The sequence below is a fragment of the Acinonyx jubatus genome, chromosome C1 (genome assembly GCF_027475565.1).
Source record: "Acinonyx jubatus isolate Ajub_Pintada_27869175 chromosome C1, VMU_Ajub_asm_v1.0, whole genome shotgun sequence".
NCBI lineage: Eukaryota > Metazoa > Chordata > Mammalia > Carnivora > Felidae > Acinonyx > Acinonyx jubatus.
In genome coordinates this window covers 190090832-190115702 of record NC_069381.1, presented here as the reverse complement: position 1 = coordinate 190115702, position 24871 = coordinate 190090832, and the positions used below count along the sequence as shown (strand labels likewise).

The 24871-nt window shown below is 47.2% G+C and overlaps 1 protein-coding gene across 6 annotated transcripts in view; it reads left to right on the top strand.

Moving 5' to 3' along the window:
• The window catches only part of PLEKHM3 (pleckstrin homology domain containing M3), a 195682-nt gene extending 179653 nt beyond the window's left edge, over window positions 1–16029 (top strand). For 4 of the 6 annotated variants that reach the window (XM_027052332.2, XM_027052338.2, XM_027052359.2 and 1 more), the window contains one exon: window positions 9586–16029. In XM_027052332.2, the coding sequence (XP_026908133.1) occupies window positions 9586–9763 (178 nt within the window). In that variant the 3' untranslated portion in view covers window positions 9764–16029. The remainder of the gene's footprint in view (window positions 1–9585) is intronic. The other 2 variants (XR_008295538.1, XM_027052381.2) reach the window with 2 other exon arrangements.
• Window positions 16030–24871: the final 8842 nt, after the last annotated feature.

Sequence of the window (24871 nt, the reverse complement as noted above, 5' to 3'; positions counted from 1 at the left end):
CTCATGCTCTCTCTCAAAAATAAATAATAAATAAACTTTAAAAAAATAAATAAGTATATTTTTTAAAAGTTAAATGCTTAAAGTTCTCTAAAGACAAATGTAAACAGGAAACCGGGAGAAATATCTTCAGCACATTTAACAAAGTGTTCATTAATTTCCTGAATATAAAAAATCTTTAAAACGCAGTAAGTAAAAGTCATTAGACAATGGGCAAAGGACATGAACTAATTTACTGAAAAAATATGCAAATGGCCAATATCTGAACAGCTTAGTGTCACTTCCAATTAAAGAAAGTAAAATGAGGTTCTTACCTATCAGCTATGAGAAAGTATTAATAGATATGAAATGTAAGGTCCAATATAAAAACATTAATCAATACCACTTTTTATTTTCATTTTGCAAAGTCCGTATTTTTGTTCTAAATATTTACAACAGTCCTGTCTAACATGTGAGACAGCCCTGCTGCCTTTGGGAACAGTTGGCCTAAAGCGGCAGGTCTCAAACTTTTATATTCATCAGAATACTCCGGAGGGCTTGTTAAAACACAGATTGCCAGGTCCCACCCTGGAATTTATGATTCAGTAACTCTGGAGTGGCACCCAATAATTTGCGTTTCTAACAAATTATCTGGTGATGCTGGTTTGGCTGGTCCAGGGACCACACTTTGAAAACCACTGGCCTAGAACGAACACATCGAGTATTAGAAAATTATGTGATATCATCTTGTTAAGAGAATTGTACTGGTAAGAGGAGGCAAATTAGGGGAAGTCTAAAGTAATGACATAACACTGGGTCTTTCACCTGAATGTCTTTCTCCTTCTAAGTTTATATCACTAACCTATTCCCAAGCAAGCAGTCATCTTCACAAATCTAGATATGGTTTACCTTCTAAACTTTTTTGCATTTTTCTACTATATCCCTCCTTAAAAATGTCTTTTATTTTGGCCCCCTTAGGAATCTTAGTACTTTGAGGAACTGAAATGTAATATGAAATAGAAATAGAAATAAATAGACATAAATCCCGTTCAGAGTCTTAGATACATATTATCCTTATAAAGTATTATTTCTTTTAAAGAGGCTTACTTCAAAACCTTGACACTTAAATTTTACACTTTTACATTAAAGAGGTAGACTGGGGACTCAATGGAAGTCCATATGTAAGCTAAGTTTTTCTGTTTTAAATCTACATTAGCCAAATATTATTATATTCACTGCCTTTGTCTTAGATGTAACAAGACATTTCTAAACATTTCTTGGGTTCTTAGGTGTGTTGAACTACTTTAGCAACTTTTATAGAAAGCCATTGCTCTTTTTTATGGTTCTCTAATGGCTACAATTATAATATATTCTAGCTTTTTCTGGAAATCAGAAAATTCTGAAATCTTCCTGCAGTTTCTTTACTTTCTCTAATATTAAATGAGATTCTCCTAAAGTAACCCCAAGAAGAGATGGACCTTTGTTTGTTAAGAATTATATTAACTGCCAGGTGAACCATTAAAAAAAACCCTGAGGAGCGCCTGGGTGGCTCAGTCGGTTGGGCATCCGACTTCAACTCAGGTCATGATCTCACAGTCCGTGAGTTCGAGCCCCACATCGGGCTCTGTGCTGACAGTTCAGAGCCTGGAGCCTGCATCGGATTCTGTGTCTCCCTCTCTCTCTGCTCCTCCCCTGCTCACGCTCTGTCTCTCTCTATCTCAAAAATAACTAAAAACATTAAAAAAATTAATAATAATTAAAAAAAAACCCTGAGAAGTGTCAGAAACACTAGTGTTTCTCTATCCCCAAGTAACTATTTCACTCAGGTCAAACCTATTAAGATTTCATACACGTACACAGAGTATGGCTGAGGTCTGTCACCATCCACAAATTAGCAAGAAGCATTTATTAAGCATTGGCACTAAAGATAATGTGATTTACTGTTCCCAATAGGATAGCAAAATTAACAAATGAATTAATTAACCCTTGTTTACATTCTATTTCAAAGCCAAGATTTTAAGTAAAGCTTTTGTCAAAGGTATTAACTGAGCTTGGTTTACAAACTCCAAGTGCAAGACTTGTGAAAGCCAAATGCTTTGTGGTCTGCAATCAGGGAAAAACTCTTCCTTAATTAACTCTGGGGATTAAAAGGTAAATAAAAAGATCTCTGCAGGCATACCAATTGTTCTTCCCATGATCTGAGTCTTAGCAGGTATTTGGGGGTGTGCTGAGTAATTGAAAGGGACACGTGGCTGATAGCAGGGGAAGGAGAGCCAGATTTCATGTTAGAAGACTGGCATCAAGTCCAGAGTTGATCACACACTTACCCACCTGGGACCAGAGAAGCCACCGCCTACTTTATTTTATTATCTCATTTCATTTTATCTATTTACTGACTGACTGGCCTATTACCCATGGGAAAACAAATAGTACCTGGCTCGGAATCATATTACAAGGATAATTTCTATAAAAACAGGGGCAAAAGGCCATACAGATGTTGCCTAATTTAAATGTCCAATATTGATCTGGCTGTATGTGCACTTACCATTCACAACTATTGGAATAGCTTTACAAACTAGCACATACACACCTAATCTGCCAGACATCTGGCCAAAGAAGGTAGATCTTTTCCAGTCTCATACAATTCCAGTCAAACCATATGGATACCTTTTTGTCCCCATCTCCCTACCCCTAACCAACAGACACACGCGCGCGCATGCATGCGCACACACACACACACATTGAATAATCCCAAATGTAGTCCATTTCTAGTTCTGCATGGAGCCACAACAGTTCTGTAAGCCAACATTTCCAGACCTTTTGCCCTCTTCCTCCCCATCCCACCAGCTTCCCCTGGAGTAGGGGAGAGAGGCATCTGGAGCGTGTGGATTTCTAGTAATCCTGGCTCAATGCTTCACTGGAAGTGGTGCTCCAGGCAAAGGCTGTGAAACTTGGACTGTCCCCAGCCATCAGCACTAACCGTAACCTGTTTCTTATTGAAATTGCCTGTAACGTGTCTTTATTTTAATCCTCCTATTACCCCACAAAAGAAAGAATCTGTTAGATTGTGTAAATCCCGTTTAACTCATTTTACCTTAGAATGTTTGCTAACATGTTCTGTGTATTCTCCTAAACAGCATACATACATATGTACATACAGGGAGTACAAACCTAGCACATATGTATACATATGCAGACATACACCTTACGTGATTTTCCACTTAAGCAAATTATAAATGATTGGCTTATATTCATTTACTTACACAAGAACAGAAGAAAACACCAACCCCAAACATTAAAATAACCAGGCACCAATAACTACCTCCCTTAGCTAAGAGATTTAAATAATCATCTCGGTTTCTTGGAAAAACCAATAATAGCTAGTGGCTCTGTGGGGCGCCTTACATAGTAGCCATACAGCAAACCGCACTCGCATGCCTGATAACGTGCACTTATTTCGGCACCCCACCCTGTTCGTTGTGGGCTCGGCAGAGTGGAAATCAGCCAGAGCGCTGCCCCGCTCTGCAGGCCTGTCCTTTCACTTGTCAGAGATCCAGCCAAACTCAAGCCTGGATTTCAATCCTAATGAAATATCTGAGGTCATTGCCTGAGCCAAAAATAAAAATGCAGCAGGAGAAGAATCCGACATGGACAGAGCAGAAGCATTTCAGTGACCTCAACTTGGGGCAGGGGCCTTTAGCAGCTTCCCGTGGCCCGCCCGCATGCAGCTAGAATCTGGAAGACACAGACAGAGCCGTCGAGCCTGTCTCTAATTGGTCTCACATCATCAGCATTCCAGAACAGGAAACTATCTACAGCCAGGAATTCTTGCCTCTTTGCCATAATATTTGAGAAGCAAACCTTTTCCCCTGCACATATTTAATTCTGTTAGTTTGCAGCAGGTTAGCTTTCTTGGTTTTGATACTCGAATGAGAACACTGTGTCTGTGGCTATCATATTTCCAGGGTATGAACCTCTCCCTCACTTGCCTAGGTCAATAAGCTAATTTTTAGGCCAAAGACCATTCATAAAATGTATAGCATCTCATTCGATGATGCCTTTACTAAGACAGAATGAGATCTGCTGGTGGAGCTATGCCCCTGCCTCCAGCCCTAGGAAGGGGACCAGTTTTCCAGGGCACACGTGGACAGTTAATGGCACTGCCCCGAGAGCTTCCAAAGAAGCCGAACTAGAGTTCCTTCCTCCTTATCCCACATCATATGGTATGCCCAATGCTCACTCACATGCATACAGTTCACTCCACTGTGGCTGTCCCAGGGATCAAAACGCAAAAATACTTGCACATCGGATGAGAAATGACTGCCGCCTCTAGCCAGCCCCCACACCGCCCCCAAAATAAAAGCCCACCACACTGAAGCATTCTGGCTTTTTCTTTGGGAGAGAGGGTGTTGATGACGGTTGGGAAAGTACTTAGAAAGGAATCCTTAATGTTTAATTGAAATGTTCTGAGATAGAGGCAGAGTCAGCTCCTTTTGGCCAAACTCCTGAAAATCAGAGCTGTAGTGTACTCGTCTATAAGCTATTTCATGGTTTCATTTATCAATGCAAATAAATAAAATTTAAAGTAATACTCTCACTTTTTTTTATTAAAAAAAAACTTTCTTACGCTTGTTTTATTATTGAGAGACAAAGTGAGACAGAGCATGAGCATGGGAGGGGCAGACAGAGGAGGAGACACAGAATCCCAAGCAGACTCCAGGCTCTGAGCTGTCAGCACAGAGCCCGACGCGGGGCTCAAACCCACCAACTGTGAGATCATGACCTGAGCCGAAGTCAGACTCCCAACCGACTGAGCCACCCAGGCGCCCCGGAATACTCTTCACTTTAAGGATCTTCTCATTCAGTCCCAGCTTGTCAGTTTGAGATTTTCCAAGGAGTGGCCAGCAAGGCTGTATTCCCACTCATCCATCCACAGACCTTGGGGCAAGAAAGTGTGGAAAGAGAAAGATAAAAGCCAGAGAGGCCTTTACCCCTCCTGCACAAAATCTGCAAGTTGGAAGGAACCTTAGATAATCCAGCCTCCCCTTTAACTTCCATGGAGAGCGAGAGGTTCAGGGATGAAGTAACTTACCCAAGATCCCAATGACCATGGGGCCAACCTGGGCCAGGAAGTCCGGGCTCCTCATTCTAGCTGAGCCCTCCTCTCTTCAGTAAGTGGCCTCGTTAATATTTTCTGGTCTCTCTTTCATTGTAGAAGTTGCTGAAACGTAACTGCTTCACAGTTACACAAAAGCAGTTTCTTTTGTGGGGCCAATGCAGAAGTGTTCAGTTTAGATTTGCTAGATGGCCTACATAGGGCATGAAGAAGCAGAGAACACCACAGAGAAACAGCCCAGATGTTCTTGGCACAGAGCAAATAAATACAACTGGGGGCCAACCCACCAAGGTGGCTTTTGGGGAAGACTAAAAAAATCAGAGTGAGTAGATAGAAAGTTAAGGGTTACTAAGCAGTACAGAGAATTGTGTCATGGGTATTAACTTCTTAAATGCTGTTCTGAATTAATTTTTAAAACCACGGGATGGTTAATGCTAGTGAATTTCAGCTCTGTTAACCAAATGATGTATTAAAAATATATATTTGTGAAAACGAAATGAGTAAATAACACTATGCTGGACCTTACTGGTTGGTGTGAGTATAAGCCACTGGTTGGCACTTGCATGGGGAGGGTACAGTTTAAGCATCCCCTGGATACTCCCTCTATGATGCCTTCTCCAGATGAATTAGGTCAATGGTTCGCAGCTGCGATGAGCTCCCTGCCCCTCCCAGGGGACATTTGGACTTCGGGCAGCATCTAGAGACACTGTCAGTTGTCACAACTTGGGGAGAGGGATTGCTACCAGCATCCGGTGGGTTGAGGCCAGGGATGCTGTTGAGCACCGTGCAGTGCACTGGGCAGCCCCCTCCAACAACAAACAGCTGTCTGGCCCCAAACGTCAATAGTGCCGAGGTTGAGATCCCTGGATTCAGGGAAGCAGTGGACGTTTTCAGGAAAAACCCACTGGATGGCTTTGGTCAATAGCAACTAGGTCTCCCTGGGGTTGCATTCCCTGTGACGCTGGAAAGGAGGACATAGGTCTTTGTTCTCCGTGATGTACAGCAACAACCAGAAAGCCATGAAGCTGCTGATTGCTGGGAGCAGGTAACTCAGAAATGATGATGAAACTGGCCGGCTTTCATTTGGTTTATCACTCAGGGACACGGAAGGATGGGTCTCTTTCATTATCTGCTGCAATTTTGCACACGGATGATTACATTGATAGATTTACCTTATGTGCAAGATGTGTTCCTGAGAAGTTGTCTGTTAAGTCATATTTGAAATATAGTCGGGAAATTCAGGAAACACCAAGGAGTCAGTGAATTCTTTTAAAGTGAAAGGTCCTTTTAAATAAAGTGCTATTCTCAAAGAGGAGCAAGCCTATATATTGCGTTGTTTAATGTAAATATTTCTCCTGCACATTTTTCTTATAGAGCTCCATAACTTTCCTCCTTCCTTTTCCTGACCTTATTCTTTTCACTTAAAAGCAAATCAGGGGGAAAGTTAACAATAGGCTGTCTGAATTTGGGAAGGTCATTGACCAGTCTGTCCATTATACTGTTCCAAAGATGACTGCTGGGTTACAAATGGTTAGAAAATAGGACTTGGTTACATTCTGAAATCATTAATTTTTTATCTCAGACTTTTCTTCAGTTACTGACCTTTGGCTGGAAAGAGCAGGTGTACTCAGCCCCTCCATCACCCCATGGGTGTCTGCTGCACCGGAAATACACAATAAGACTCACCCCTCCTCACTTAAGTGGGGTGTGGGGGTGCCGGTATCAGCAGAGATAAGGGGGTGGTACTGAAGGAACCCAGCGGTTTTCCCCTTATCAATCACTGCCCTAGGGCAACATCCCTAGGTGTATAAATCACTAACTCAGCAGGGCAAAGGGGGCAGGAAGGAGGAAATTTATTTGATAAGGCTACCATTAGTGTCACTTCAGTGATAGGAGGGTATGGAGGTGTGACCCAGTGAGGACAAAGACACTGCCACTGGGGAAGAGCTGACCCAGACAAGAGGCACTAGGAGACCTGGGTCCAACCTTCATCCCACTGGAAAGAGGGAGGAGCCAAGGGCAGGGAGATGCTAGAGATGATTCTACCGGGTCGACCGTCCTGACCAGTGTGGCTCCAGTGTCAAGAAAGCAGGTCCTAGAGTCACCACGAAGGGTGGTGTCACACTCACCTGCTCTTTAGAGCACTTGCCATTGGAATATCCTTCCGTATACATTCACCCATTTCTGTTCCACAGAACTCCGTGAGTAGGAAGGAAAATGAGGAAAGCAGAGCAGTGACTTGCCCAAGATCGCTCAAAGAAAAGGTTGTGATTTGAGCACAAGTCTTCTGATTGGAAGCCTTGCATCTCCCTCTAGGATGGCACATTCCCCCCACTCAGATGACGAGGCCTCGGTATGAGCTGTGGCTGGGCTGTCAGGAGTCCTGGATTCTAGTCTCAACTCTGTCTTTAACTCACTGTGTCCTCATGAGACAATCACTAGCCCTCTTAGAATCTCGGTTTTCTTATCTATGGCATGAGGGGGTTGATCAAGATGTCCTCACGTCACCGCGGGTGTTGTAGGTGTGGTCAGATTGAAATGAAGACTCTCAGGAAGGCAGCAGCAGCAGTCTTGGCTGTATTATTGAGCACCTACCACATGCCAGGAACTGTGCTAAATGCTTTATTACCTCATTTCAGCTTCACAACACTTCTACGAGGTGCATGTTAATGGAAACTCTACTTAGCAGATAAGGAAACCGAAGTTCAGAGAGATGAAGTGACTTGCTCAAGGTCATTGTCTTAGTCGGCTCAGGCTGTCATACAAAATACCACAGACTGGCTGGCTTAAACAACAGATATGTATTTCTCACAGTTCTGGAAGCCTGGAGTCCCAGATCCAGATCCAGCAGGGCGTGGTTTCCGATGAGAGCTCCCTTCTTGGCTCACAGATGGCCACCTTCTTGCTGCCTTCCTCACACGGCCTTTCCTCTGGGTCCACACAGTGGGGGAGAAAGAGAGAGAGCTCTCTGGCATCTCTTCTTACAAGGACACGAATCCTATCAGATCAGGGCCCACCCTTATGACCTCATGTAACCTTGACTTCTTCCTGAAGACGCTATCTCCAAATGTGGTGACGCTGCGGGTTAGAGCTTCATCATAGGAATTCGGTCAGGGCGGTGGCAGGGAGGAGGTGCTGCACAATTCAGTCCATACAGCCGGAAAGTGATGTGAAGGTGGAATTTGAAGTCAAGCCATGTCACTCCTAGCCACCCCTGTGTTTTACTTGCCCAGAGAGCTGAGCTCGGGCAGAGACTGCTGCTACCGAGAGGTCCTGTCTTTTGGTCTCTGAGCAGCAGAGGAGTCTCCTGGGTACGAGGGTGGGTGGGTGGGTCCTTTCACCAAACTTTCTCAATCTGGACTGGTCCTGGGGCTAAGTCAGAGGCAGGCTAGGAAAGGGTGCCCCAAAGACCATCCTATGCCCAGGACTGAAGCCCAAGATACTAGAGAAAAAAACAAAAGCAGCACAAACTGAGCCTTGAGGGCTGTTTCCTTCATAGTCCTCTTCGAACCTGGTCCAGTGCTGGGCCCCGCATGCACTGTTGCTGGTTGGACAGAACCACACGGGCCCGATGCCCTGGGCTCCTGAGATGAGGGAGCCGTTGCTTGTCAGGGCTGTGTGGAAGGGTGGGCGCTGAATCCACACTGGCAAGCCACCTCCTGGAGCAGCTACAGTTGTGCTTGACAGTTACTCATTATTAAAGACTTTGCAGGAAAAACAAGTCATTTGGACTCCTGTGCAGGCTTCCACTAAGCCAAACAACAAACTAGTCATCCACCTGGAATGCCTCCCCTCTATAAATTACAATATCTGCATGTTGCCTTCAAAAAATACCCTCTTCTCCACTCTCTCGTGCTTTACTGTCCCCACTTGTGTTATAAAGATGGGCTTACAAAGGTGGGGGGGGGGTCCCTGATTTTTAAAAAACTCAGAAGGACAGTAGACCAAAGGATATCATTTAGAAAAGTGTCGTTTGACCTTTCCAAACTGTCGAACAAAGGCAGGGAGTCACGGAGGACCACGCAGCCCATGTTAGCAGAAGTGGACAGCACCATTTTCATGGCTAAAACGCCGGGGCCGTCACTGGTATTCAGAGCACAGCATTCTGGTTCTCCATCACTTCACCCCAGAGTTACTACCCACACTGCTGGCCCAGGGATAGGAAACTAACACACAGAGCTTCTAGAACTCTGTCCACTGTCACCACGATCACACAGTTGCTAGTTGACTGCTGACCCCCCTCCACTGTGAGCCATAAGCCTCGCCCCAGCTAGTTCTAATCAGAAAAAAAAAAAAATTCTTTTTTCAAGGGAAATTCAACCTTGAGCATCTTGGAAAAGGGAAGAGCCCATTTCTGTGAGTCATCTCTCTCCCCGGTGGTGGGGCTAACCCGGAGTGAATGTACTCTGAGCTGCACAGAGGACTGGACTTCAGCTACTTGTGTCTTGCTCATCTCAGCCTGGTTCATCATCTCCCACGTTCGGCTTTTGCAGGTGTGAAAGCTGTGGAGCCGTTTTCCATTCTGAATGCAAAGAAAAGTCCGTCCCCTGCCCGAGGTGCGTCCGCCGAGAGCTGCAGAAGAAACAGAAGTCTTTCTGGCGGAGGCTGAACGTGGACGAGAGCCTGGAGGAGGCCTGCAACATGTTTGAGCTGTCCTACCAGAACACCTGACTCAGCAGGGGTCCGAGGACAGGGACTGACCTCTCACCGATCCATCAGCCCGGCGGCCTCCTGACCAGCCAGTTAGGTCCCTTTGGAGGAAGAGTATGTCTCATCTTCAGCTAGATATAGATATATATTTACATACATATACACACATACCTAGACGTCCCGTATGTATGTTCTGTGTAAATCGCCGTCCAAAAGGTCCGTGAAGCCTCTGTGGCTCGAAGAAAATACCAGTAGCTGAATTAAACTTAGCCATGAATTTCAGCAGCTTGCTCCCAAGCAAAACCCTGGTTCTCACACGATGCTTTATATAGCCCAGATTTTTTTTTCTTGTTTTGCTTTGTTTTGTCGTTTGGCTCTCGGGGGTCATCTTGTTACGCGGGACACAGGAGGAAGCATTTCCTACAGAAGCACAGAACTTCGGGTTGCGTTTGTGTTATTTATTTTGAGCCTTCACAGAGGATGCGGTGACCGAGGCAAGCCCTCGCCATCGCCCGTGTCACAAGAAAATCTTCAGAACACGGAGATAGATGACTCCGGGTCACCTCAGTTTCTGCCGTGCAGGTGGGGATCACCTCAGCTGAGCCGAGTGGCCCAGAAATGAGGAGTGTGAGCTCCCTCTGACAGAAAGCACGCACCCCTACTTTATGAGGAGAGCTCCTTCTGGTTTTGAAGTTAATCTCAGGGGTTTTTTTCCTGAGGAAAAAAGAAAAAAGAGACCTCGGCGACCAATAGCTGCTTGTTGTCAGTCTGTTTGCTGGTTCGAAGCCCAGCGCCACCTAAGGGTGCGACGCCCCAGCATATTTGGTTGAAAATGGCTTTCTGAAGGGCAGTTTTCCCAGGGTTTCGTGGGGAATATTTATGATTTTTTTTTAATGGTGCTGGCCTGGGGAAATTTCCTACGATTGTGGTCAAACACATCGGTTTCTAGACTGTGGATATTGTACGTATACTCTGTGAGGTGGCGTTCAGTTTCTTTTCACAGAATCTTAGGTAGGCACGTCCTTCCTATTTATTTGAAATGCTTTATTTGTCATTGTTCTCCATTGCACTTTCACTTTGGCCTGTCAATTTAACCACATCTGCTTTCACACTTTTCAAATTGTTTACAAAATCAAAGTAACATGGGACTTCAAAACACCAACAGTAGACTATTAAGAAAATACCAAACTTATGAATACAATTAATGAACTAAATGTAATAGTATTGTTTAAATAGATACACACACACACACACACGCACACACACACATAATTGCCACCTTGAAACAAAAATGCTAAAATCATATCCTAGGAATAGGAAATATAATGAATTGCTTCACCACTTAGCAGAGCCGTGGCCCCCGCCGCCATGCCGTGTGGGAGCCAGTAGAATAGTCGTGACCAAAATGTCAAGTAGGCCGGCACTGGAAATCATGGCTCCATTCTTTCCACCATAATCTTCCCAGAGCAGAAAGATACACTGATAATGAAGCAGTTTTCAACAGGCCATAGGAGACGATTCTGTATGTTTTCCCCGAGCAGATGCCTCCAAGGCCCTCATAGTTGGGTAGTTTCACCGCTGTTGGGATCTGGAGAATCAGTGGCTCACAAAGTATAGGATACATTTCACGCCATTACTGCTTCGCCCCCACACCTTGCTCCCTCCAGATCCTAACTCTTGAAACCTCTGTCCGTGTAGAGGCGTGACATTCCGGACTGACTTTTGTGCCGACTGCTGGATGCAAACATTTCACCTCTCAACCCATGCCAGTTCCTTTGGCCCCGGACCATTCATTTCAACTTAATAGCTTCCCACCACACATGCCTGTATTTTCTGACTGCAGCAGCTGTAACCAAGGGCATAAAAACTTGTTAAAAGGCCAAGACCCCATTCACGAGACACCTTACGGTGCCTTTTACTCTTGGAAAAAACAGGTTGACTTCCCCCCGCCCCAACTCCGGTCATAGAGAACATTGCACACAAAAAGATAAAGGGTGGAAAATCTCAAACAAGCACTTGGCAAACAGGCAAACAAATTTGATCCTCTCCTCCTTTTTCTTCCCCTTCGTGAAATACAGTATTTATATTTTCCAGCCTCAGAGAAGATAGCAGAACATGATCTTTCACAAGAGAATTATAGACCTGCTTATTATAAAACAGATGTGCTCCGATGGCAAAGTGCCTTTTCCCCTCCGCCCCCAGCTCCCCATCGCCATAGTTTGCTTCTGCCTTCGCTGTAATTAATGTATCTGTGATCCCGCCTGTCAGCGAGGCCATCCCCAGCACAGTGCATTGGGAGACCTGAAGCGCAGGCCCCCTTGCCCCCTCCAGCATGTTTGCTCTCTGTACAGAATTTCCTGTCCCACCTCACAGGCACCTAGCGTCAGACCTGCTGAGAGGGAGAGATTCTGGACCCCTGTTCTAAAGGCCTTTGTTTTCACGGGTGCCCATTTAGAGGTCCTTGCTAAATACTGGCATTCCCTGGGTACTCCAAAGGAGACCTTTCTACCCACATCATTTTCTGCCTATTTTCAAAAGAGGAGAGAAAAAAACCAAACCGTAGAGGTGCTGGGTCCTTCGGCTACCCAGAAGCGGAACAGCATCCCAGCTGCTTGTTTTCCCTCCTTTTCTGTGTCCCTGACGGCCTGGTCGGTGCTGCCTGCCAGTCGACACAGCAGTCCACCACCACCACCAAAATCTGATAGGACAGAGTGGAGCCAGCTTAGGAATTGGGTCTGTCGTGAAAGTTCAAAATTGCTGTTTTCCAGCCCAGAAACGCCTTCGAGCACATGAACGCCCTTACTGTTTTCAACCCAGACAAATGACTCGGTACACTGTTAGGTAATTGTTCCACTGCTCAGGAACTGTCGAAACAAAAGCAGATCTGTGGCTTACCACCTCCTTCAGAACCAAGCTAATACCTGCTTTCCCTCCTGTTCCCGTTCTCATCCCATATTAAATATCTCACACATAAAACACATGAGAAAGCAGCCAATTAATCTCCTAGAGCCGGCGGCTGACTCCAGGGAAACTCTTTTCACTTGAAAGGCCCATTCCCTGGTGTATCACTTGAGGAAATCCCTCCTAACAGTGCCAGAAGCTCATGTGTGAGACAGTCCAACCCTGGTAAAATGTTGGCATCTAATCCTGCAGTAGAGAAGCCAGTTCCCAAAATAGAGCCCAGTTGTACCGCTGCAGGAAGGCCACAAAGTACTTTAAAAGCAGTCAACTGGAATCGAGTCGTGTTCTTTCCAGGGCTGATTTTCCCCAAAGTTGAAAGCCTCTTTATATGAAAACCATGTAAAGTCTCATCATCCCCCTTCGCCCCACTGCCTTTTCAGGGTACTTGTGTTGCAGCCATTTTCATATATGTAGTAATAAAATGTGATATTTTTAGGAGCTTTAATACTTGATTAGCTGAGAGGGTAATCGCTTTTCGATTCTACTAGACTAGGCCTCCACCAAAAAAACCAAACCAAAACAACAAAAAAAGGGAATGTGATTAGTGTTTGGGATTTGTGGTTTCCAGCTAACTCAGTGGTACTTCGGACTCCTGCAAAGGGACTGTGCCATGATCTCCTTCGGGCTGCAGTGAGAACCTCGGTGTTTACATCATTCTAGCAGCCCTACACAGCCTTTGCTTAAACTAAGCGAGTCCACTTGGATGAGCTCTGACCTCTGGTTTTGTCTCTGCCTGTGTACACACTGCATACTGACACTGGACAGTTTCTTCCTGTGCCTCCTTGAAAAGGCTTGGCTTCCAGACCTGTGGGTTTGTTCTCTATCTACTGGCCAAAAAACGGCATGTGTAAATTACTGTATCAGGGTAGGACCGGATGCCACACCGAACACTTCTGCAAAAAAGAGGCATTACCTGAGGAAGCCAAGATATATTTTGTTCCTAATTTAGGGTAAAGCCAATGCTGCTGTTCATAGGTTTGGGCAGAATTCTTCATCTCCACTGCTCTGCTGCACTTTATTGAAATAACTGGATTAGGAAGTAACTCGTCAACTCTTGATTCTAACACTGTCTAGAGTCAATTCAGAAGTTATTTTATTTTATTTTTTTACTTCTCCCACTAAAGAGAGATGCATACAGTTTCCCCCCTTATTTTTTGAATTTTCTGTCTCAATACTTTTCTTACTCTTAAAATAATGTCATAAAGTTAGAGAATTGGGGGCAGAACTGACAGAAATGAACACTCTCTCCTTGGCATGAATTGCGTCTGTAGAGGTACTGTTTTCCTTCCCTTGGTTCTTGTTAGCAACTGAGCATTGCTGTATTGTGTACTGTGGCCCATTCTCCTGACCCCGAGTCTAGTAGAACCCACTGCTCTAGGTTGAGCCCAGGACGGGTGATAAGCCCTGCTCAGTTAATTTAAGCAGACAAGTGTTGATTTCTATCATGGGGGCAGTTAAGTCCTAGCACCCAGCACTTCCTGATGGTAGACAATTCTAATTTCATTGTATTCAGACCCTCTGACTTGAGGGGTTCTCTTTAGTATGTCTTCGTGGATGCATGCCAAGGTCAAGTCTCAGTCACTGTTGAACTCTAGGTAAAAGTCGAAAGCGTGGAATGTCCTCCTCGGCACCCCCGTAGTTGTCAGGGGCTTTATTTCACGTGGGTTCCTGACGATCGTGTGATGTGGCACGCTCCTCATCAAGTGGCCTTCGATGTGGTGGAAGCCAGGGTTAAGCACAAGGGAAGGGACAACTGCTGTTGGGGTTCGGTTCCTCCCTGGAAAGAGAAGCCATCTTGTCAGAAAGGCGTGACACAAAGCCACAGTGGTTGCCTAGGGGAGAAGACTCAGGCGCATAAAGCAGCTCGTAGCACGGTGGAGACTCCTTTCTCCCGGCCGTAGCGCTGCAGACCAGCCTCTCTCCCCAGCCCTCGATCTTCCTCGCCCCAGTCCTGAGCCGGGGCCAGCGTCAGGCCTCATGGCTGTAACCCGGCCGGCAGACCACTGGAGCGGGTGCTCCTTCTCCATGTTGGTCTTGCCATCCGCCTTTCCCGGCAGGAGTGCCTTACAGCACTGCCTAGTGCTTCTGTCTCCTCTGTGGACCCACCTGAAGCCTGCAGGGCCCTGCGCCTCAATCTGGATCACTTTGCTTCCTCTCTGCCGGCCACTCCGTTTTACAAACGCGCTGGCGACCTGCATATTCCACACGCATGTCAGACCTTTCGCCTTTGTTTAACCTGGTGCCTTCACCTCACAAGCAAAGGATTCCTGTCGGGAAGACATCATTAACGCAGAAGGGTAGAAACATGGGCTTCTTAGCTCCGTCAACACTTTTACCACGAAATACAAAAGACACGACTGCGTCACGGTTGAACTTCGTTTTACGCTGGTTCGGGTTTTGGGTTTTGGTTTTTGATCACTCTTGTTATTTGTTTGTTTGCTTGCTTTCATTAACCAAACTCAGGGGAATGTCACGATGTCACCAAGGCCAATGAGGAGAGATTATCCAGACTTGAATCTGTAGAGTCGGTGAGCTTAGCCTTCTTCAGGCGAAAAAAAGTATACAAAAACAATTTTCTTTTCGTTTACCGTATAAAGGTTTTCCTTTTTGCGTCACCACCTGTTTCCCAGGTAGGAGTGGGAAGTCTCTTGAACACATTGTGATGAAAATGTTTCCGTGTGGCATGGGCAGTCCATTGAGTCCAATTCGGCTTTTGCTGCTGGAGGCCTAGGTTCTGATTTTGGTCACCTACCAGAATCTTCTTTTGAATAGCCAGAAGTCCACCGAAGAAGATTGGGGGGGGTGGGGGGTTGAGTCTTCTTTAATGAACAGTAAAAGGAGGGAAAATGCTTCGTTTGCAAACGAAGAGCATGGAACATGGCAGTCGGTGCACAAGACTTCCACTCGACTTGTTCTCCTGCTCCTGGGTCAGATCCGTGTCGTCCTCCCTTCTTTCCACTCATGCATGACAGAACCCACTAAAATTCTGGGCTTGGGTAATTATATCACCCTGTGTTGAACTATTTGAAATAACAAATGTGCTATACATGCTATTTCTGTTTTCTGGAGTTTGTTGCCTTTCGTTTGGGCATAACTTATCCATATTTTTGTTTATATCACTTTTAAATATCAGTAACCGTAATAATATAAAGCAAAGCTGTATTGTTGACAAGAGCCCTAGTTTTTATGGTCATCTGTCGTATAATTTAAGTGCACCAGTTCCTAATGTACAAAGTCATCTCTCTCTCAATAAACAACTCAGAAAATACTTTCTGTTCTCATAACAACTTCATTAAAACACTGTTTTCGCAGGGGTGGTGAAAACCCGAGATGAGCTCTGGATGTTAACTCAAAGTCAAGATTTGAGATTTATTGAAAATGGGCTACTAGGACTTTAAAATATCTCTTAATATTAATCTTACAGGGTTCCCCCCACCCAAATTCATCGACTCACAATACTCTCACAGCCCTTCCTATGCCTGTGAAAAATAAGAGTGTAACTTTATAAAAATGCAGATGTAGTTTTTTCTGGGCCTTGTGTGTCAAGGTGGCATGGTTTCTTTCAGGTCCGAGAGAAGCCCGCCACAGCTCATGCGTGGAATGTCTTCCCACCGTAGCTCCTCCCCAAGCCTTCTTGTCCTGGTTCATCTCGCCACCGTGCTCCCCAAATTAGATAGACAAGTGACAGGCAGTAGGCCACCAGGCAAGGACACTCGTCCTCCCGAAGACCATATTTAGGGGGCAAAGAGTGAAAAGTAGAGGAGGTGCTTACGTGAGAGACAGCAGCCCTCTGGTTGGTGAGAGCCGGGCAGGCACGTCTGTACTACGTGGCCGGGGCCGGCCCTGGCTTTTCCGCCACCGAGACCACGGGTACAACAGTTTTCCACCAGGAAACGTAAAACACCATTTTAACTCACTTTCTCAAAGACAGACATCGGAGACTAGAAAAGGTGCTCCCAGTTAAACATTTACCAGAGGTGAACCCTGAGCCTCACCCCCCAAGACACACCTCAACGTGTCCATATCCAACCTCTGCTCCCCCTCCCTCAGGAAACCAACTAGGGCTCACGCCCATTCTGCCCAAGGAACAACTGGACTTCATCCTCACAAGAAACCTGTTACAACCCATGATAAAGAGAGACGAGTTAATGTTTCACAGAACCACGCTAGACACGGGACGTGGTCAGAGCCTGGATTCATCTGATTCACGGGACAGGTCAGCTTCCCCCCAGTTGTAGTAACCTGCAGCGGCTGGAGAACTCCAGGAAGTTTGGCGTCATCACAGAGAAGATATGCAAAGATGTTTTCAGAAGGCTAGAAAGAGACACTATTTTATTCATCTCTCCCCACCCCCAGGAGATGTTGATTTGAATCTCCCTTAATTGTTTCCCCCGTCCTGTCCTTTGATGATGGCTCAAGATGGTGGCTTTAATCAGTGGTTCCCACATCAGAAACACAAAAACAAAAGCCAAGTGTCAGGACCCCATCACAGACAATTGAATCCGAATCTCTCTGGATGGGGCCTGAGTGTTTGTATTTCTTAAAAGCTCCCTGGGTGATTCTCCTGTGTTCTGAAAGTTAAGAACCACTAGATTAAACGAAGCAAGTTGCCCTGAAATAAACATTTGCTTGGCATTACTGGTGGTCCGCAGTGGGAAAGATGTCAAAGGGATGTGGATGGACTGAATGGCCTGAGTTGCCCTCTAGCCAACAGCTGTTGCCACCCCTTTGCCCAGCAGACTCGGAACAAGTACTTTGGAACTTGCCGCTCACGGGCTGCAATCGCTTTCGTAAAACCCTACCTTTAAACCCCCTGTATTTTCTTCCAGGGTGTGGTTAGCTTCTGTTTCTCCAGTATATCCTATCTCCGGACAGCCTGGTGAATAGAAGTGGCCAGGTCATGGCCACAGGTGACTAAGCTGGCTACAAAGGCAGCCTTGTGTTCTCCCTTTCATTTTTTCCTTCCTCCATTTCAGCGGGCTATGCTGCCTGCGTCCTCAAACGCATGCATGCGCGAGTCTGCTCCCACCGCAGGCCCCTCGGTGCACACGGACTTCATCACTCTTGATAGCGGTGTTTAAAATGGAAAAGCACTAGGTGCTTCTTGCCCAGAAAGATCAGGGGAATTCATGAAATCTTGAGCTGTGTCCAGATTTGCCTCGGGTCAGTAGAAGAACTAGACTTGCAAATGAACCGGAGTCATTCCACGATCCGGGCACCTATTGAACTGATGAGTTTCAGCCTCGGTTGCCAGTGACGGGGTGAACCGAAGCAGCCAGTTCCTTCCCTCTCCTTCCTTTAGGAAGTCAGTAGCTTTGAAGACAAGTATTCCTCGTTCATGAGCTTTTCCAAAGGGTTCAGAGTCTTAAAAATTATAATCTCCTCCGTGCCCGCAGCGCTTATCACATGGAAAACACCCACAGCGGCGATGACTTAATTCAAAATCACCAAAGGCAGCCACGAGTCCTTTGGGAGCAGGAATGCAACTAGAAATGAACTTGGGTCTGCTAGGGCCTTACCTGGGATTTGTTCTAAAGCAGCATCAGTTGAAACTACATTCCTGACTGGGGGGGAGGGGGGAAGTTTTAAGTTTCTTTTTATTATTGTTTCGGATTCCGACCGCGGTAGAGAATTATTCCTCCCCCAGGATAGTAAAAGCCTCTGGTACATAACCAGGAAGCCCGAGGCAAAATACACCCAGCAGAAAGATACAGTTTACTCTCTCCTGTTGGCATCTATTTCTTCACCACTTGGGCAGAGAAGTCTAGCAGGAAGAATAAATTGTGACTAGCTGAACATACGGGAATTCTGGTTTATACTCAGTGACTTCCAGTTTACCTGGACAATAGGGAGATTTGTTACTCTACCTTTATTTCATATTCCTCCATTGAGAGCTCCTGGCTTCATGCAAATCCGCTAGAGTTCACCAGGTCATGCCACATTTCAGATCCTACCGGACAATCTCGGGCAGCTGCCGGTCTGGGGAAAATTCCAACAGCTTTTATCCAGATGCTCCCAGACACACTGATATGTGAACCACTTTCAGTGACTTCCATGTTCTCCCGGGATGGTCTGTTGTTCTGAAGCTGAAGAGCTGCTATTAGCACAGTAATTTTTTCAAATGAACATTGAGCTAAATTATCTCGAATGTATGAAGGAACATCTCTCACTGTGTTACGGAAAATTGCCTCCCACATTACAAGACTATACAAAGCACATATTAATTTGGGGCCCAAGGACATCCAAATTGCCTTGGCTTCTGGGCTGTATTGTGATGACACTCTCTCAGTAATATCAGGTTCCAAGGACACCACAAGGTGCACAACCGTTAGGAAAATAAACCAGAAGCTTTCTCCATTAGGATCCCCGCATGCATCCCCAAGCCCAGCTAGGGGCATTTTGTTCTGAGATTCAAGCCTTTTGCAGAGGAAATGAATTCCGATTGCATAGGCAGGGAAGTGGATTTGAATTCTAAACTGGGTCAACTTCCCCGGAGGGCTTTCTCATTCTGGAGGGAGTCCTGGAGGGAGGCAACAGAGGAAGCAGCCATCGGGCAGCCCCAGCGACCCCGTAGCACCCCTACGACAGGTATCTCAGGAATTAACTCCAGCAGGTGCACATTCAAATCCAGGCCAAGGTGAGAGGGGAACGTGCAGGCTGGGCCCTGGCTGATAAAGTGCCAGTGCTGCCGTGAGCATTGTCCGCGTGTGGCCTGGCCGGCAGCGAGCCCTGAAAACTATGCCTGCCTGCATCGCCCCCCCAGCATCCAGTCAGCTCACATGCAGCCCCCCACGGGATGTCTCAAAGATAAAAATAAACATCTTTTAAAATAAAAATTGTGAGGGGCGCTTGGGTGGCTCAGTCGGTTGAGCGGCCGACTTCTGCTCAGGTCACGATCTCGCGGTTCGTGAGTTCGAGCCCCGCGTCAGGCTCTGTGCTGACAACTCAGAGCCTGGAACCTGCTTCAGATTCTGTGTCCCCCTCTCTCTCTGCCCCACCCCTGCTTGTGCTATGTCTCTCTCTGTCTTTCAAAAATGACTAAACATTTAAATTTTTTTTCATAAAAATTGTTAGATTTTTGCCTCTTTTGTCCCACCCTTGCCTTGTTTTTCATTTTCTACTTTTCTGAGGAAATATCACAAAGCCAATCACAGACATCATGACAGTCTATCTCCGCGTGCTTTAAGTACACGTCTAAACAAGATGTGTGTTCTTTTCCGGGTGGTCACAATGCCATTACACACCTAACAAAATGAGCAATGGCTCCTTGTTTTCACCCGATACTGTTTCAGATCAAACTCATCTTATTATGTCCAACACATCTTTTGTTGTTTTGTTTGCCCAAACGGTAAAGCTCTTTCTTACAAAGTAAAAATAAGATTATGCGGTGCCCCCCCACCCCCGTCCCCAGAGCTTGATAAACTGTAAAAGGCTGTGCAGCTTCTGCAGCCTCCCTCCCGCCGTCTTTAAGGCACACCTGTCCCACTCTTCCTGCAGAGGACAGGACTCTCCAGGCCGGGTAGTCCCAGTGGCCTCTCAGTCAAAGTCTCCTCCCTCTTGGGACCCGCGGCCCCGAGCTGGGCCAGCGGGAGCGTGAACTTGAGGGCAGCTGAGCACGCACAAGACTACGAGACTTCGATCCACCGCTGAAGGGGCCTGTCGGTTCCTCCGCCTCCCTCGGAGCCGCCCTGAGCTCTGCCCTGCCCAAGACCTGGGGGTCGGGGGTTATGCCTTATATCCTATCAACTATGCAACAGCGACTTCTCTTCAAGTGACCCAGAGCTGCTCCCCGACGCAACGCCCTTCCCACGCAGGGAACCGTCTGAGCACAATTCCTTCCCTTTCTCTGCCTTGGCCATCGTACCCCGACCGAGTACCCAACAGCACTGCCACGTGAGGACGCAAGAGTGAACCCACCGGAGGAGGGCGCCATCCCTGGCCTCTGTACCCAGGCGACAGCCCCCGTGTGATGACAGCAGCTCACTAAGGGTGCTGAGGAACCGACTAACTGAAACGATGGGCTCATAGGAAAGGGTTGGTTCCTACAGGACTGGGTGGAAAGACAACCCTTTATTGCAGGCACGGCCAAGGGTTCCATCTGGGGTTCCCTGGTGCGCGCTGAGACCCAAGCCATTGGCTCCTGCTCTGACACTCAGGTCCTCTCCGGTGGCTCCTCAAACCTCGTCTGTGCCCCTCGATGCCCTCACCAGAAAGACCAGAACTCAAAGGCCCTCTATTCAGTTCTCCCCTTGGATGAGCCTTTCACTCGAAAGCATAAGAAATATTCATGAAATAAAATTAAAAGGTACAAAAACCTGTGAGACAGAAGGGCTCTCTGGCGGAGTCCTCCCAAATAAAAGACTCAGCCCGGGTATTTTCTTGAAAATGCTGCTGTTTGTAATGTGGTTAGTTGGGCACGTTGCTGACCTTTTTTTTTCCCCCACCAGATACAAATGGCTATTTTATCAGATTGTTATGTTAAAGCAGGAAGAAGCCTAAGATTATTTATGATGATCAAAGCTTGCCAACTTTAATTTTGCCTTAATAAAACTCCTGATCTCAGGCCACAAAAAGACAGAGATAATGGAAGAAAGGGATTCCCTGCGGCAACGTTAACATCACCCCCGGAGCACCTGTTGTCAACCTGCCCCCCCCACCCCCCCAGCAGCAGCAGCAGCAGCTGGAAATGTTAGAAATGCATGTTCTCAGGCTCCAGACCTGGGGGGGGGGGGTGGGTAGGGCCCAGGGATCTGTGTTTTAGCAACCTTCAACCCCAGGGATTCTGATGCAGGCTGAAGTCTGAGACCCAAGGGGGCATAGAGGAGGTCTGCGGATAATTCAGCCCTCCCCGCCTCCTCAAGACAGCAAGCCTTTCTGGAGCCTCCTGTAGGCAGAGTGCTGCGTTAGACGCTGGGGATGCACAGACCACACAGGTACAGCCTCCACCCTCCGGAGCCGCTGAGTGACCGGGAAAGGCCAGCATGGCCGCACATAGGGCCTGTTAACCCGCAGTGTTATCGCAACAGTGAGATGTATTCCTGACCCCTGCGCTCGGATGCTGGGTGACCTTGGGTTAGACCCTGAAACTCTTAGCGAGGCTACGAGGCCTCGGTTGCCCCGCTGCCTCCTCTGTGGAGATAAAAATAGTCTTCAAGTTATGGGGCTGTTGTGAGGGTTAGGTGAAATCATGCGGATAAGGCACTTAGCACCGGGCCTGGCACACAGGGGAGGGAACTGGATGCCAGGTGCTGTTGTTTTCAGGGAGCAGAGGGAGAGCCTGAAAGAGGATGTGGGTCAACTCCACCTGGCCAGGCAGAGTTTCCGGTGGAGGGCACGTTTGAGGCTGGTCTGGGAAGGTGAGTCAGCGTGTGTAAAGGAAGGGTGTGGGCTGGAGGCAGGTGGCTCTGAGGTTCCTGCAGACTCCGGGTGGCATTCAGGGGCTTCCCACGGCTTCTCCAGCGGGCCCCAAGAGTCCCACGGCATTATTTGGCTACCATTTTGTTCCTGTCTACAATCGTGCCCAGCTCCACTTACGGACCAGCGTAAAGGTGGTCCTTCTACAGCTCCTGGACTTTGTGAGAGTCTGCTGCACCCCACGGCAAGGGATTCAGCCTTCTCCCTTTCTGGCTGCACCCCCTCCCCCCCGGCCTCACTGAGAAACGTGGTGGAAATGGGGACATCACCACGCACCAGCCTCAGTGCCCGCCTTTCCACCCTCCTGTGGAGAGTTTTCCTCAGAGCCTTTCCTCACCAGGGTCTCCCACTTTTCTATCAATTAGCAGAAACACCAGAAGGGTGGATGTAGAGGTCAGCGGGCGTCACTCAGGTTCCCGTCCCACAGGGTCAACCGGAGGGGCCCTCACCTCCTCCCACCCCCCGCCACTGCCACCATCACCAGGACCCTGAAGTTGTCTGAGGCAAAGTCAGCTTTTTTTTTTTTCCCCAAAACTATTTTTTTTTCTCCTTCATTTTTATTATTAATTTAGAAAGCCCCACACAAGCCCCAGTCCTGTGCCCCCTCTGTGGATCTGTCCCCCTCTCCTCAGGAACCTGGGCCTCCCATCCTCCTCCTCCTCCTCCTCCTCCTCTCCTTTTATTCCGGTGGCCGGTGATTGGAACAGAGCGCCCCCCTCTTCCTCCCAACCCCACAATTGTCACCACCAATTAGTGCATTGTTAGGACACACAATGGCGTTACTGTAGCCAGTGGAATTGGAGGTCTTTGTGCTTCCCCAGTCGGCCGTGGGGGCAGTCAAGTCTCATTTAGAGACTTAAAACACAACGCCAGAAGAAAAATGCTATCAGAAAAGCAAAAAGAAAAAAAAAAGGGGGGGGGGCTGAAGAAAGGGAGAAAAGCACCAAAGAGATAAAAGAAAAAGAAAGAATGAGAAAGAAACAAGAGGAAAAGAAGAAGGTGAAGTTGAAGATGAAGGGAAAGAAGGACGGGAAGCAAGCAAGTGTTGAAAAGAGAAGGAGAGAAAACAAGTGCTATTCAGGAGTTGGCCTGAACTCATGAAAAGACCCGAGTGGTTGCTACATACTGAAGTCCCCCTCAGAACACAAAAAGGGGCTCGGGCTTAACAGTAATTAGTGGCCTGATTGTGCTTAGAACACTGTGCGTCTTTAGAGGGTTTTTCCAACTTTCCTATTTTTTTTTTTCAGTTCTCACAAATAAAGGGGGTGGGAAGAGAAAAGTAGAGGCTGGGGGAGGGGAGGGCCTGCAGGCCACGCTCTCCCCCCCCCCCACCCCACCCCCAGCCTGGGGGTGGGGGCAGCTCAGCCTTTCTCTTTGACAGGTAAATTGGATTTTATTCTCTGAAGCTTGTAACTAATTACAGAGGGTATTTTTCTGTAAGAACGCGACATATGGGTATGTTTTAGAGTCACCATTTTGTTTGTTTCAAGTACCTTTCGAGCAGCCTGGCCCTTTTCGCAGCCCGCAAGATGCCCCCAGAGGCCCGGCCCTTCTTCCATCCAGGACCCACCGGTGGTGGACTTTTCCTATCAGCCAGACTTTTACGTCCAGAGCCTTTTCTGCTCGTGAAATTCATGTCCCAGTTTAAACACAGGACCAATCTGAGGAAGCAGCCTCACTCCTGAGGACTTGTCCGACAGCTCTTGGGCTGATAACAGGACCTCCCCTGTGTCTTTCCTCTCTCTCTTCCTCCTCGCTGATCCCTAAAACAATCGGAAATGCTCCGTGCCTCTTAGAGCTAAGGCACAAGGAAAGTTCTTTGAGGGAAAGAAGCCACCCTGAAGTTAGGCTGGTCTCTTGGATGCCCAAGTTCATTCTCCACATTCATATTCCCTCTCTCCCTCCCTCTTCCCTCCCACCTGGCCCACACCACACTTTCTAGAAAGTGCAAAGACGCACCAAGTCCAGTTTGCCACAGAACAAAGGTATTCTCGGGGTGCCTGGGTGGCTGAGTCAGTTAAGCATCTGACTTCAGCTCAGGCCATGATCTCATGGTTCGTGAGCTTGAGCCCTTCTCTCTCTCTCTCCGTCGCTCTCATGGACTCTCCCTCTTTCTCTGCTTCTCACTCACTTGCTCCCTCTCTTTTCTCAAATTAAAAAAAAAAAAAATTTACCTACAAAAAAGCAAGAATATTCTTGTGTTGCTATTTTTTAACAGTTTTCTTGGAACAATGTAGCCCAATGCAGTCAATTCCTAACTTGTACCAGTTTTTTATTTCCCTTCAAGGGCACAAAACATGCCTCCCCTTTTCCTCTGTCTAGCTCAGACCAGACTCCTATTAATGTGTTTCACAGATAAGCTAATGGAGGCATCATCTGCTCCTTGCAAGGTTTCCATAAAATCGCTGCCCCCCCCCCTCCGTCTTAGAAACAAAGCCGTCAGAATTTGCCTGGGACTGTCTAACCATTGTGTCTCTTTTTGCTTTTCCATGTGTGAAGTGGAAGCGAAAAAAATGGGGGTGGGGGGCTGTTCCCAGGCATTTCCTTGGGAAGGAGGGATATAGGGGGACACCCAGGAAGGCGCAGACCAGAGATCTCCTCTACATCCCCAACCGGCGGCCAAGGCAGGTGGCTCTACACTTGGGTGAGCTCACTGCAGTCACTATGCTCACTCCAAGGCCCAGGAGGAGGATGAGAAGAGAGATCGGATCAGAAGGGAGGAGTCCTGGCGCACAGCCATGCTGGCACTGCGCA